Source organism: Pollachius pollachius (assembly GCF_949987615.1).
Source record: "Pollachius pollachius genome assembly, chromosome: 8".
NCBI classification, from domain to species: Eukaryota; Metazoa; Chordata; class Actinopteri; order Gadiformes; family Gadidae; genus Pollachius; species Pollachius pollachius.
The window spans coordinates 1,655,666-1,671,202 of NC_136941.1; the positions used below are offsets into that span (position 1 = coordinate 1,655,666).

General features: G+C 41.3%; 1 protein-coding gene across 6 annotated transcripts in view; it reads right to left on the bottom strand.

Moving 5' to 3' along the window:
- LOC307079174 (uncharacterized protein) overlaps nt 1-14,104 on the bottom strand; it is an 83,069-nt gene extending 68,965 nt beyond the window's left edge. For all 6 annotated transcript variants that reach the window (XR_013812025.1, XM_079741302.1, XM_079741303.1 and 3 more), the window contains exons 1-17: nt 14,007-14,104; nt 12,951-13,214; nt 12,713-12,838; nt 12,196-12,334; nt 11,637-11,767; nt 11,341-11,382; nt 10,383-10,408; nt 8,454-8,484; nt 7,803-7,825; nt 7,635-7,671; nt 7,118-7,140; nt 4,084-4,117; nt 3,230-3,255; nt 1,295-1,325; nt 646-668; nt 478-514; nt 144-166 (exon numbers count right to left, since the gene is read on the bottom strand). Coding sequence is in view for 5 of the 6 variants with exons in the window: in XM_079741302.1 (XP_079597428.1) it covers nt 144-166; nt 478-514; nt 646-668; nt 1,295-1,325; nt 3,230-3,255; nt 4,084-4,117; nt 7,118-7,140; nt 7,635-7,671; nt 7,803-7,825; nt 8,454-8,484; nt 10,383-10,408; nt 11,341-11,382; nt 11,637-11,767; nt 12,196-12,334; nt 12,713-12,838; nt 12,951-13,110 (912 nt within the window). In the remaining variant the exon portion in view is untranslated. The remainder of the gene's footprint in view (nt 1-143; nt 167-477; nt 515-645; nt 669-1,294; nt 1,326-3,229; nt 3,256-4,083; nt 4,118-7,117; nt 7,141-7,634; nt 7,672-7,802; nt 7,826-8,453; nt 8,485-10,382; nt 10,409-11,340; nt 11,383-11,636; nt 11,768-12,195; nt 12,335-12,712; nt 12,839-12,950; nt 13,215-14,006) is intronic.
- Nucleotides 14,105-15,537: the final 1,433 nt, after the last annotated feature.

Consider the following 15,537-nt stretch of genomic DNA (forward strand, 5'->3'; position numbering starts at 1 on the left):
TTTGTGTCATTTAACCATTTAAACTCTAACTGCTGCTAGAGAGTGCCAACCTGTATTTCGTTGTGTACTACAATTTACAATTAAACTCCTTGAACCTTCACACATATTATTGTGTTCTGTATAAAAACAGTAATAACACTTACCTTATAATATCGATCAATCAATTCTATATAGAGATAAACAATACAGTAACATGTCAGGACAGCAGTCAATATCATTCAGCATAACCCTGATACATGTTAGTTTAATGTAACAATATATATGTTAGTTTAATGTAATCATGATACATGTTAGTTTAATGTAATCATGATACATGTCAGTACTTTAATGTTATCATGATACATGTTAGTTTAATAAAATGCGTCGCTCCCAGGACTATGATTGATGTAATGAAAGATATGAATCCTATCATTATGAACTGCTCAATATATTCTAAGTTATCTGTTACTAATTTACAAAGTGAAGCATGTGGCATACCTGTGAACTTCCCCTCCTGTTCCGGTGTTTTATTTATCTATTAAAGAAAAATGTGAAGACAATTTCAACATTGGGTTCATTACAAGGTCATCATCTAATAACTCCACCACTGCCAGCTAGGGTCACACATATTATTGGGTTCTGTATCAAACCAGTAAAAACACTTACCGACTGAAGTTGCCAACGCATTTCTATGTAGAGATAAACAATACAGTAACATGTCAGGACAGCAGCCAATATCATTAGTTTAGTTACATTAGTATATTGTAACCATGATACATGTTAAAGTTGAATCTAACATGATACATTATTATGAACTGCTCCATATATTCTAATCATGTTTAATCAGTTGAACCAGTTCCTGGTTTCCGCTCTGAATTAGCCTCTACACAGAAGAACATCTTGACAGACTGAATATGTGTAGGGAGACGGCTGCCATAATCATGGTCAAACAAGGACAGAAGTCTTTCTACCCTTTGTCGCTGCTCTGTGTTGTCATGACGACTCAGTGAGGTACGTTATAAACGCCACTGAGCTGACGTTATGCTGTCCACATCGCCCCAGCTATGAGAGTAGTGTCTTATATACATGGATAGCTCCATTCTATAATCTAATATCTAGATGATGTTGTTCAGTAGGTCTGCCACTCTGGTCCCTCTGCTAGGTAGGCTCTGACTCTCTGGTACAATAGGATGAAATGTTTTAATCACAGCGATATCATTTGAGTGTGTTTGAGTCAGTAACCCTTGAAAATCACTGGATATTAATAAGTTATGTTAGTTATTAACACAGTGAAAAATGTGGAATAAGAACTTACTGTTACACGCGTTAACCTGTTCCGGTGTTTCCTTTTTCAATAAAATAAAAATGTCAATCCAATATGAACATTGATTTCATTACAAGGTCATCATCAGTGGTGGATTAAGGTGGTCATTGGCCCCTAGGCTACTATTTTTGTGAGGCCTCCTTACTGATCCCGCAGAAAAAGCTAAATTCACTGCCATGTATAAAAGAGTGCTAGGATTATTACATGGCCCTCACGCACACACTCGGAAGCACTGGCATACACACACACACACACACACACACACACACACACACACACATAGAGACAGCCTTCACTAAAACAGCAATGAGACAGAAACAAGTGTGATTTCCCCATAGCTGCTGCAACCACGTATTTCTGGGGACCGAAAAACAGAACTCCCTAATGAGGCTGATAAAATCCAATTTGCGCAGAATATCGCTTTCAATGGACTGATCAGAGATGAATGAGTCTCTTTGGGCCCATTGTGGATCTCAGTGTATCTTTTACTAGCGCCAATTGGCGCTACTAAATTGCTGGGCGGTACGACCAAAAATTTATATAGCAGTATTTTTCTCAATTCTAACGGTTTCACGGTATATGACAGTAATAAAAATGAAAAAAAACACTAATATTTAGACAAATTTTTCAATCAATCGACTCATCTAAACTACTATTTAAAAAACAATTAAAAATAATAATAATGACATAATAATTACGCGCTGAAAGCAGGCAGGCACGCAGATATGCTGCTCGGGTTTACACTTGCGTGAATGGCGGGGTTTAAAACATTACTGCCAAAGTCCTTTTAAGTAATATAACGCAGGTTCACAAGGCAGCCACAGGAGACGCCAACATTGTTATCAACCGCTCGGTACCGCGCCGTATTAATTCCCAAGTTTTGAAAATAAAAGAAAGTATTTCAAGCGAAGAAGCGACTCTGTTTTTGATTTGTTTATTTGGTTTTGAACGAATAGTTTTGGATGCATGCATCGGCTTTGAGCTTGTTTGTTTGTTACTTTGAAATCGCATACCCTCGCAACACACACAGACATCTACACACACACACACTTGCACACGCACACACACACACACACACACAGGCACACACACACACACGTTCGTTCATTTATTCAAGCATGCAGCCACTACAACCTGCCGATCTGCAATCAGAACAACATCAAGTAAGTGATGCCGCAGCGCGTTGACAAGTCCGTCCCGAGGTGCCCATAGGCTTTATGGTTTATATGTTTGAAAGCCGTGACACACTCTTTTACCAGCTGGCCTGAAATATCACACCTCGCAGTCATGGACCTATAAAGAAAGTTGCAGTCATACTCGTACCATTCTTGTTTAGAAGCGCAACAACGAAAAGAGTCCCTTCTGAAACAGTGTGGCGTGGCGCAGCGTTCCGAACGTTGTGTAATAAATGTGTGCATATCATAACGAAATTACACACCGGTATGCGGTGTAAACCGGTATACCGCCCAGCACGAGCGCCAATTTTTAAAAAGAGCGCCCCCCGCTGTCATTGGCCACAGACAGTCATAAATAGTGGAGTGCAATATCGACAAATGGAAACACTTCGCTTTTACCTTTTCATACATTCTGCCTATTTGCTGTCCAGCAGACATGACTTATTCCTTTACAACCAAATTGACTTTATGTCCCTGGCCATATGACATGGCCCACACATCTACCCAATCAGCTGCTTCACTTTTTAATGGTTCTTGTGATGGGCCAATAGGGGTGAAGACTTTATTTATTTTAAGTAAAATTGAAAATAGTCTGGCCAATCGAGGGCCCCTTGCACACCTGGGCCCCTAGGCTCAGCCGAGGCTAGCCTGTGTGTTAATCCGCCTCTGGTCATCATCTAATAACTCCACCACTGCCAGCCAGGTTCACACATATTATTGTATTCTGTATCAAACCAGTAATAACACTTACCATCTTATCTATTTGTTCTTCGAATTCTATAGAGAGAAACAACACATTAACATGTCAGGACAGCAATCACTATCATTGAAGATAACCCTGATACATGTTAGTTGAATGTAACCATGATACATGTTAGTTTAATGTAACATGAAACATGTTAGTTGAATGTAACCATGATACATGTTAGTTAAATCTAACCATGATACATGTTATTTCATTGTAACTATGATACATGTTAGTTTAATGTAACACGATTCATGTTAGTTTAATATAACCATGATACATGTTAGTTAAATCTAACGATGAAACATGTGAGTTTATTATAACTATGGTACATGTTAGTTTAATGAAACATGATACATGTTAGAGTCCAATAGAGTTCACCGAAGCAAAATGAAAAACTCAAGACCGCACAAAGTTTCTCCATTTTTATTGTCCTCAACTAGGAGGCTTTGGGAGTTTCCCTCGGAGGTTCTGTCCAACAGACGAGCGACCCGCCGACCACGAGCCGTTGGTTTACAATACGGTCGGCCTATCAGAGTCCAGTGTGAACCCTGATTGAACCAAATGAAAATGTAACAAAGCCTCAGCTTCACCCTGAATCGGACCGAGTCTACGAACTAAAGGAGTGAAAGCACCATTTCTACCCTTGGTCCCTGCTCTGTGTTGTCATGACGACTCAGTGAGCTGCGTTATAAACACCACTGAGCTGACGTTATGCTGGCCCCATCGCCCCAAAAATGTTTTGAATAACAGCGATATCATTTGACTTGGTGTGAGTCATTAACCCTTGCAAATCACTGGATATTAATAAATTATCTGTTGCTCATTTACAAAGTGAAACATGTGGAATAAGAACTTACCAATGATCTCCCAATCCTGTTGCAATGTCCTTTTCTATAAGAGAAAAATGTAAATTAAATTTTAAAAAAAAATTGGGTTCATTACAAGGTCATCATCCAATAACTCCACCACTGCCAGGTAGGCAGTGATGGAGTATTACCAAGAAAGTATTACCAAGACTCAACAAAAATGTATGCTTTCCAACCAGAGATAAAAACACACTGGACAAAGTATATACAAATATACAGAGGGCATATAAAGCTGCACCATCCCCACACCTCGGATTATCAGATCATATCTCCTTGACACTGATTCCATCTTATAAACCAGTTGCTGTAGAACCAAACCAGCTGTGAAGACAGTACAGGTATGGAGTGAGGAAGCTGTAACATCACTACAGGTCTGTTTTGAGAGCACAGGATGGAAGGTATTTTTGCAGGGAGCCAACTTGGAGGAGTTCACCTCTAACGTCCTGGACTACATTCAGTTTTGCACCGAGACAGTACTGCGCACCAGAACCATCAAGGTGTTCCCTAATCAGATACCCTGGTTTGACGGTAATGTCAGGTCTCTACTCAGGGCGAGAGATACTGCCTTCAGGTCGGGTGACATGCTGGCCTATAGAACTGCCCGACGAGACCTTAAAAAGGGCATGAAAGAGGCCAAAGGCAAGTACAGACAGCGCATTGAGGGTCACTTTGAAAACACGGACCAAAGGAGCATGTGGAGAGTCATCAAAACTATAACTGACTACAAATATAAGACCACTGTGATGACCTTGCTCTGGGTGGTTGTGCAGGGGATTGTGGAGGCGTGTCTCAGGTGTGGCAGCAGGAGCTGCAACACACCTGATCTCCATTCCAATCAGGCTCCTCCACACTTATTTAAGATGGCTTCTAGGCCATCTCACTCTCTCTGATCCTACCCAGACAGCAGGGCTGTAGGTTCTTTAGATGGGTCTGATATACTACACTACACTATTCACATGCACCCATACACTACAGACACTACTGATGATACTGATGGTTTACATGGTTACATGGTTTATCGTTATCTCTTTATAGAGGTTATTGGTTCTAAATAAATATACTAAATATACTACTGTGTGTTGTCCCCTTTTTTGTCCTGAATTACAAGCTAGTTCATGGCACCGCACTGGTTAGTGAGGAGGAGGAGCAGACCCTCACTCTTAAGCACCACCAGGTGAGGTCCACCTTGAGAAGGATTGACACCAACAAGGCTACTGGCCCTGATGGGGTGTCGGGCCGTATACTGAGTTCATGTGCCGACCAGTTAGCAGGAGCTTTTAAAGAAATCTTCAACCTCTCCCTGCAACAAGCTGCAGTTCCCACCTGCCTTAAGACCACTACCATCGTCCCCATCCCCAAACAATCTGCCATTCCCTGCCTCAATGACTACCGCCCAGTCGCCCTCACCCCAGTAATCATGAGGTGCTTTGAGAGGATGATACTGGCGTACATCAGAGACCGCATCCCTGTGGACCTGGACAGCCACCATTTTGCCCATAAGGCAAACAGATCCACAGAGGACGCTGTCTCCATCGCAATCCATACAGCCCTGTCCCACCTGGAGTACCGAACACATATGTAAGGATGTTCTTTGTGGACTTCAGCTCTGCCTTCAACACCATAATCCCCCATAAACTGGTCCTCAAACTCATTCATCTTGGTCTCCCCACCTCACTCTGCTCATGGATCCTGGACTTTGTTTCAAACCGACCGCAGAATGTCAGAGTAGGTGATCTGACATCCTCAACTACAACCTTGAACACCGGTGCGCCCCAAGGTTATGTACTCAGCCCAGCCCTATAAACCCTCTTCACCCCTGACTGCGTACCCATCCATTCATCCAACACCATAATCTAATGAGCTGATGACTCCACTGTGGTGGGGCTCATTAGTGACCACAATGAGTGCCATTACAGGCAGGAGGTCCAACACATGGCAGAGTGGTGTGTCGAAAACAACCTGGTCCTAAACACCACCAAAACAAAGGAGATCCTTGTGGACTTTAGGAGGTCCAAGAGGACCACGCAGACCCCACTTACCATCAATGGGGAAGAAGTGGAGAGGGTGGACTCTGTTAAATTCCTGGGGACGTACAACACCAAGGACCTAACATGGGCTACTAACATCTCCAACCTTGTAAAGAGGACCCAGAAGAGGCTCTTCTTCCTACTGAAGCTCAAACAGGCAGGTTTATCCACACACCTGCTCATTAACTTTTATAGGAGCACAATTGAGAGCATCCTCTGCAGGGCTGCAGTGTGCGGCATGAAGGCTGCACAGCGGAGAGCAGGAGGGACTTGGCCAGAGTGGTTAGGTCAGCAATAAAGATCATAGGAGCTGAGCTCCCAGACCTGGACTCTGTGTGTGGTGACCGCCTGAAGACGAAGGCAAGGTCAATAAGCACTGATAAAACTCACCCTGGACACACCTTGTTTGTCCCCCTACCATCAGGGAAGAGGTACCGCACACTGCGGGCCCGCACCACAAGACTGAGGAACAGCTTTTCCCCCAGGAGCTGTAGCCTCCATCACCCCCTCAACCCCCTAACAAAGCACTAAGGACAACTCTCCTCCAGGAGCAGTAGCTTCCACCACCCACAACCCCCCCGCCCTGCCCCTCCACACACACACACACTGGACTTGATGGGCACAATATGGACAGGGTGTGTGTGTGTGTGTGTGTGTGTTTGTGTGTGTGTGTGTGTACCATTACTATTGTGCACTTTACAGTTGTGGCCTCCAATGAAATCTTTATGCACTTCACAACTGCTGTTCATTTTTAATCTACATATCACTATTTATATATGTTTTAAACACTTCTGTGATTTGGTCTTTGTCTTTGTGAGTGTCTTATTTGTCATCGTCTCATTGTGTCTTTTTGTGTTTTGTGTCATTTAACCATTTAAACTCTAACTGCTGCTAGAGAGTGCCAACCTGTATTTTGTTGTGTACTACAATCACAATTAAACTCCTTGAACCTTCACACATATTATTGTGTTCTGTATCAAAAGAGTAATAACACTTACCTTATTATATCGATCAATCAATTCTATATAGAGATAAACAATACAGTAACATGTCAGGACAGCAGTCAATATCATTCAGCATAACCATGATACATGTTAGTTTAATGTCATCATGATACATGTTAGTTTAATGTCATCATGATACATGTCAGTACTTTAATGTCATCATGATACATGTTAGTTTAATGTAACATGATATACGTTAGTTTATTGTCATCATGATGCATGTTAGTTTAATGTAACATGATATATGTTAGTTTAATGTCATCATGATACATGTTAGTTTAATGTAACATGATATATGTTAGCTTAATGTCATCATGATACATGTTAGTTTAATGGTATCATGATACATTTCAGCACTTTAATGTTATCATGATACATGTTAGTTTAATATAACGCATCGCTCCCAGGACTATGATTCATATAATGAAAGATATTCAGCCTATCATTATGAACTGCACAACATATTCTAAGTTATCCGTTACTAATTTACAAAGTGAAGCATGTGGAATACCTGTGAACTTCCTCCTCTGTTCCGGTGTTTTCTTTCTCTATAAAATAAAAATGAAGATACAATTTGAACATTGGGTTCATTACAAGGTCATCATCTAATAACTCCACCACTGCCAGCTAGAGTCAAACATATTATTGGGTTCTGTATCAAACCAGTGAAAACACTTACCGACCGAAGTCGCCAACACATGTCTATATAGAGATAAACAATACAGTAACATGTCAGGACAGCAGCCAATATCATTAGTTTAGTTACATTAGTATAATGTAACCGTGATACATGTTAAAGTTGAATCTAACATGATACATTATTATGAACTGCTCCATATATTCTGATCATGTAGAATCAGTTGAACCAGTTCCTGGTTTCCGCTCTGAATTAGCCTCTACACAGAAGAACATCTTGACAGACTGAATACGTGTAGGGAGACGGCTGCCATTATCGTGGTCAAACAAGGATAGAAGTCTTTCTACCCTTTGTCCCTGCTCTGTGTTGTCATGACGACTCAGTGAGCTACGTTATAAACGCCACTGAGCTGACGTTATGCTGGCCACATTGCCCCAGCTATGAGAGTAGTGTCTTATATACATGGATAGCTCCATTCTATAATCTAATATCTAGATGATGTTGTTCAGTAGGTCTGCCACTCTGGTCCCTCTGCTAGGTAGGCTCTGACTCTCAGGTACAATAGGATGAAATGTTTGAACCACAGCGATATCATTTGACTGTGTTTGAGTCAGTAACCCTTGAAAATCAATGGATATTAATAAGTTATCTGTTAGTTATTAACACAGTGAAAAATGTGAAATAAAAACTTACTCTTACACGCCTTAACCTGTTCCGGTGTTTCCTTTTTCAATAAAATAAAAAAGTCAATCCAATATGAACATTGATTTCATTACAAGGTCATCATCAGTGGTTGATTGAGGTGGTCATTGGCCCCTAGGCTACTATTTTTGTGAGGCCTCCTTACTGATCCTGCAGAAAAAACTAAATTCAGTGCCATGTGTAAAAGCGTGCTAGGATTATTACATGGCCCTCACGCACACACTCGGGGAGCACTGATATACACATACATTGAGACAGCCTTCACCAAAACAGCAATGAGACAGAAACAAGGGTGAATTCCCCATAGCTGCTGCAACCACGTATTTCTGGGGATCGACAAACAGAACTCCCTAATGAGGCTGGTAAAATCCAATTTGCGCAGAATATCACTTTCAATGGACTGATCAGAGACGAGTGATTCAGTCTCTTTTGGCCCATTGTGGATCTCAGTCTATCTTTTACTAGCGCCAATTAGTGCTGGGCGGTATGACCGAAAATCACAGTATTTTTCTCAATTCTAACGGTTTCACGGTATATGATGGTATTTTTTTTCCATGCATTATCAGGTGTTCACTGGTGCTGCCACTAATGACTAATTTTCTAACGACTAATCTTTCGACAATTTTTTCGATTAGTCGACTCATCTAAACTACTAATAAAAAAATAATAATAAAAAATAATAATTACAAATAATAATAATTACGCGCTGAAAGCAGGCAGGCACGCACATATGCTGCTCGGGTTTACACTTGCGTGAATGGCGGGGTTTAAAACATTACTGCCAAAGTCCTTTTAAGTAATATAACGCAGGTTCACAAGGCAACCACAGGAGACGCCAACATTGTTTTCAACCGCTCGGTACTGCGCCGTATTAATTCCCAAGTTTTAAAAATAAAATAAAGTATTTGAAGCGAATAAGTGACTCTGTTTATTTGGTTTTGAACGAACAGTTTTGGATGCATGCATCGGCTTTGAGCTTGTTTGTTTGTTACTTTGAAATCGCATACGCTCGCAACACACACACACACACACACACACACACACACACACACACACACACACACACACACACACACACTTATTCAAGCATGCATTCAATACAACCTGCCGATCTTCAATCAAAACAACATCAAGTAAGTGATGCCGCAGCGCGTTGACAAGTCCGTCCCGAGGCGCCCATAGGCTTTATGGTTTATATGTTTGAAAGCCGTGACACACTCTTTCACCAGCTGGCCTGAAATATCACTTCTCGCAGCCATGGACCTATAAAGAAAGTTGCAGTCATAGTCGTACCATTCTTGTTTAGAAGCGCAACAACGAAAAGGGTCCCGTCTGAAACAGTGTCGCGGCGCAGCGTTCCGAACGTTGTGTAATAAAACACACTGGTATGGCGGTATACAAAAAAATCATATCATAACGAAAATACACACCGGTATGCGGTGTGAACCGGTATACCGCCCAGCACGAGCGCCAATTTTGAAAAACAGCGCCCCCCGCTGGCATTGGCCACAGGCAAAGTCATAAATAGTGGAGTGCTATATCGACGAATGGAAACACTTCGCTTTTCCCTTTTCATACATTCTGCCTCTTTGCTGTCCAGCAGACATGACTTATTCCTTTACAACCAAATTGACTTTATGTCCCTGGCCATATGACATGGCCCACACATATACCCAATGAGCTGCTTCACTTTTTAATGGTTCTTGTTATGGGCCAATAGGGGTGAAGACTTTTTTTATTTTAAGTAAAATTGAAAATAGCCTGGCCAATCCAGGGCCCCTTGCACACCTGGGCCCCTAGGCTCAGCCGAGGCTAGCCTGTGTGTTAATCCGCCTCTGGTCCTCATCTATTAACTCCACCACTGCCAGCTAGGTTCACACATATTATTGTATTCTGTATCAAACCAGTAATAACACTTACCATCTTATCTATTTGTTCTCTGAATTCTACAGAGAGAAACAACACATTAACATGTAAGGACAGCAGTCACTATCATTGAGCATAACCCTGATACATGTTAGTTGAATGTAACCATGATACATGTTAGTTTAATGTAACATGATACATGTAAGTTTAATTTAACCATTATACATGTTAGAGTTTAATGTAACAAGATTAATGTTAGTTTAATATAACCATGATACATGTTAGTTAAATCTAACCATGATACATGTTATTTCATTTTAACTATGATACATGTTCATTTAATGTAACACGATTCATGTTAGTTTAATATAACCATGATACATTTGAGTTTATTGTAACTATGATACATGTTAGTTTAATGAAACATGATACATGTTAGAGTTCAATGCAACTCTCTCTCCTCTGATGACTATGATTGATATTATTAAAAGGTATCCATCCTATTATTATGAACTGCTGCATATATTTTAATATAGAATCAGTGGAATCAGTTCCTGGTTTCCACTTTGAATTAGCCTCTACACAGAAGAACATCTTGACAGACTGAATACGTGTAGGGAGACGGCTGCCATTATCTTGGTCAAACAAGGACAGAAGTCTTTCTACCCTTTGTCCCTGCTCTGTGTTGTCATGACGACTCAGTGAGCTACGTTATAAACGCCACTGAGCTGACGTTATGCTGGCCACATCGCCCCAGCTATGAGAGTAGTGTCTTATATACATGGATAGCTCCATTCTATAATATAATATCTAGATGATGTTGTTCAGTAGGTCTGCCACTCTGGTCCCTCTGCTAGGTAGGCTCTGACTCTCCGGTACAATAGGATGAAATGTTTTAATCACAGCGATATCATTTGACTTGGTGTGAGTCAGTAACCCTTGCAAATGACTGGATATTAATAAATGATTTGTTACTCATTTACAAAGTGAAACATGTGGAATAAGAACTTACCAGTTAAATCCCTTTCCATTTTCAGTCTTCTATAAACCAATGCTATGAAGTGATAAACAACACACGTCAGAACAGAAGTCACCATCATTCAGCATAACCCTGATACATGTTGTACCTGACCCATGATAATGTTACTATGATACATATATTAGTTATTACATATACATATATCATGTAACCATGATACTTGTCAGAGTTTAATGTAATATGATAAATGTAAGGTTAATGTAACCATGATAGATGTTAAGAGTTGAATGTTGAACATGATACATAAAATAGTTGAATGGAACGCTTACCTCCCAGGACTAACAATATAATGAAAGATATGCATCCTATTATTATGAACACAATTGTCACATATTTAATACATGTAGAATCAGTTGAATCAGTTCCTGGTTTTATCTGCACTCCTCCCACAGAATCGCACCTGAAACCAGAAGGACAAAACCACGTTTAGTTCTAGAGTAGTAGACTGGGTGATGGACTCCTGGTCTAAAGGTACTGGGTTCGATCCCCAATGTCCACAACCAACCTGTAAGCCTTCAGGAAGGTTCTTGAGCTAGATGCCTGACCCCTACCTGTTCCCAATGACCTGTATCTACCTGTGACTAAATTCATTGTACACCGCTTTGGAGATAATGACAAAATGGTAAATTATATATATGATCAAGCATTAATGACACTTTTATAATATCAAATTCTGACATTTGTATTATTAAATTGGAGAGTAAACAAACATAACATTATGACTACGGCAAATAAAAGCCACACCAGTACATGATATATTGCCCAGGCCTAATTCTTAACAACCATTATTGCACTTTATGCATAGATTGTTTAATTAACTCCACTTGCATCGTGTGGGGTTGGCATGACAATGTGGCCTCTGAGAATGTGTCATGATCTGCTGAGTCACTACAGAAGAATCCATCCAGGGCCTCACACTCAGCATCTGATATTGATGAACACGACCTCTTCACCTTCAGACCGAGACCTGTCAATCACAACAGTTACAGACAACCTGAGAGTACACAACTTATGTTATAAATATGAGCAACACAACTTATCTGTTATCAACATGAACACCACAACTTCTCTGGTATTAACATGAACAACACAACTTCTCTGGTATCAACATGAACAACACAACTTCTCTGATATAAACATGAACAACACAACTTCTCTGATATAAACAACACAACTTCTCTGATATAAACATGAACAACACAACTTCTCTGATATAAACAACACAACTTCTCGGATATAAACATGAACAACACAACTCTGATATGAACATAAACACAATGGTCTCATCAACACAATATATGGGGGTTGCATGGGGGGGCGTTTCCATTTAATAATATAGATATACCTGGGACACACTTTGTACAGGCAGTGCATTGCTTCTGTCCGCTAAGGTCTTCTTTGAAAGTACCATCGGGGCACTTTGAGCACAATGAACTGGTTGTCGCTGTGCAATCCCTACGAACCCTATATCCTGTTGGAAAGAACGTTTCAAATATGTTGTTTTCCAATGGATTTGGTTGAAGAAATCATACAGAAGTATTTTGTACAACAGCTTGACAACAGCTGGGTTAATGGACTCTTACCAGCAGGACATGCAAGGCAGCAGAACTGTCCTGCTCTGTATTCATCGCTGGTACACGATGGTGATGCAGTACTAGCAACGCCATAAGTATTACAAACTGAACATATTAGGAACATCATTTGTAAGAACATGGTGGTCCAGTTTGTATGACCTTCAACCATCTGATGTTTTTTGGCAGATAATTATTCTGTGTGTCAGTGCAAGTCTTGTTATTCAATCATTCATTGCCATGCAGCTACAGACTTTTCTTGAAGTTCAGAAACATCTGGAGAGATAAAAAAAATATTCAGGAGTTAATAAATGTATTAAAATCTTTACTTCTTTTCGCTAAACCAAAATAATATGAAGTTTGAAAAAATTTGAGCTGTTAAACAAAGTTGTTAAGCTTTTATGTCTGCATTAACTGTGATATAATGCTTATCATTTTGCTGTGATGAACTAAATACATTTGTGAGTGTTAAAAGTGTGTCAAAAATATAATGTACCACTTTAATGTTCATTGGGCTACATCATTTTCTAGATTAATTTGGTCTTTGGATCCTATGTTTAATATAGGATTTATTTGGGTGAAACACTCCACCTTACTCATCCATGTAGGCCTGCACAAATACACACATACATATACACATACTAAACCCCAAACACAGTCACCTGGATGCATCAGATCTCAGGGCCTAGGGGCTAATCACCAGCCTGGAGGCCTGGGGCCTGCCCAATGAGCAGGCCCCAGGCCTACAGGAGGTCTGCACCTGGAGTTATGGCTCTATTGATTGTTCATCAGCTGAGACACAGGGTCTCTTATGATGTTCCGAGGAGCCAGAATGTTTGTTGAAAAATACAAATCCTATTTTATAATTACAACCGTGGAGGTCTTTGTTGTTTCTCCGTGAGCAAACTAAGTGAAAGTGAAAGTAAGAATGGCACCATAAACGTATCACTCTTTTTATGCAGTTATAGTTTTTTTAAACCACCTGAACTTTAAAAAAAATGTGTGAACGACCTGAATATAATGAGGATACGAGGACATCAGTTTTGACATAGACAGCGTTTATATTACCTTACTTTAATTGAGAGCGTCGAAACACATTCCTCGGTCCTCACCTGGAATAAAGCCCAGGAGCCTTCTCATTGCCCAGACCTGGCGTTGCAGGGCAGGTCCGGGCAATGAGAAGGCGTTGCAGGGCGTGTGATAAGTGAAGGGCATGTGATAATTCAAGCCGTCTCCAATCACTACCGGTTTTATTCATGTTATTTCAATGAACAATCCATTATTGTAAGCTGGTGGATGTTTGACAACCCTTGAACCTTGAAATAGCTGCTACACACGCTCAATGTTAAATTAAAATATTACTGAAGAGAATGCAATGCATTGACATTATTAAGTAAAAGTACATGGTGACTTGTTCAAGACTTGAAAAAGTTTGGGACTAGGACTTGGACTCGATTTGACTTTGGTGTGACTTTGACTTGGCTTTCCCTGTCTTGACTTGGGACTCGACTCGGACTTGACTGCTAAGACATTGGACTTGCTTGGGACTTGCCAAACAGTGACTTTGTCCCATCTCTGCTAAGTGCTGAACACAGGGAGGCAGAGGCGGGGAAACGGGATTTATTGGTAGGCAGGCGGGTAGTCAAGCATGCAGGGGTCCGGTAACAGGCAGGCAGTCAGGCAGGCGAGGACGAGACGGTATGCGGGTAGTCAGGCAGGCAGGGGTTCGGTGGAGAACTAGGGGAGAGGAGAGAGGGTTACCACGGGGATTGGTTAAGAAACAGATGTCTCAAGAGTGCTGGTAGGATCGATACTGACGGGGTAGACGTAACGACGAACTGGCGCCGGCTGATAGGAAATCCCCGGCTGAAGTAGTGAATGGTGATTGTTGATTGTAGACTGGTGTGTCAGGAAAAGGACAACTGGCGTCAAGTAGTCACTAGATGGAGGTATTGGACCGCGTAGCAGGACTTGTCGTGACAGGCAGATCTTTCTTCATGAACATTTCTCAGAATTTTTGCCAATCGACTGTTAACTCTAAGAAATAAATGATTCTCTATTACTTGACAAATTACTGCTCCATTACTGCTGGAGGAGGGAGAGCTGATCCTGGGGCAGGAGGCGGAGCAGGAGGGGGCCAGCCCTGAGGTCAGTCCCCGTCCTGGGTCCCATGTGGAAACGAGTCCATTCAGAGACTCCGGAGAAAACATTTTCTGCTTTCATTCTGTGGTATGAATGTAATGCTATGCAGGGCATGCTAGCGTGTTAGCATAGCGAGTTTCACGGTCGTCCTGCACCCCCATTGAGAGGGGGTACACTATAATATCAACAGCCTAACATGGTCATTGTCCAGAGGTATAGTTTTAATCAGATGTAACATGAGAACGGCGCGCCGTGGCCATGACCCTTGCTAAGAGACCGACGCGAGGCCTACAGTCCCCGGGTTCCCCTAAAGCTCCTTCGCTCTAACCCAACCCCTCCACCTGAACCGCGCGAGGTCCTCACCAGAACCTCGTGTTGCCAGCCAGTGGGGTGCATGAACGCGCTAAAAGGGCGGCGTTCATTGAACGCACTCATATATTTTGTGAACGGTGAACGA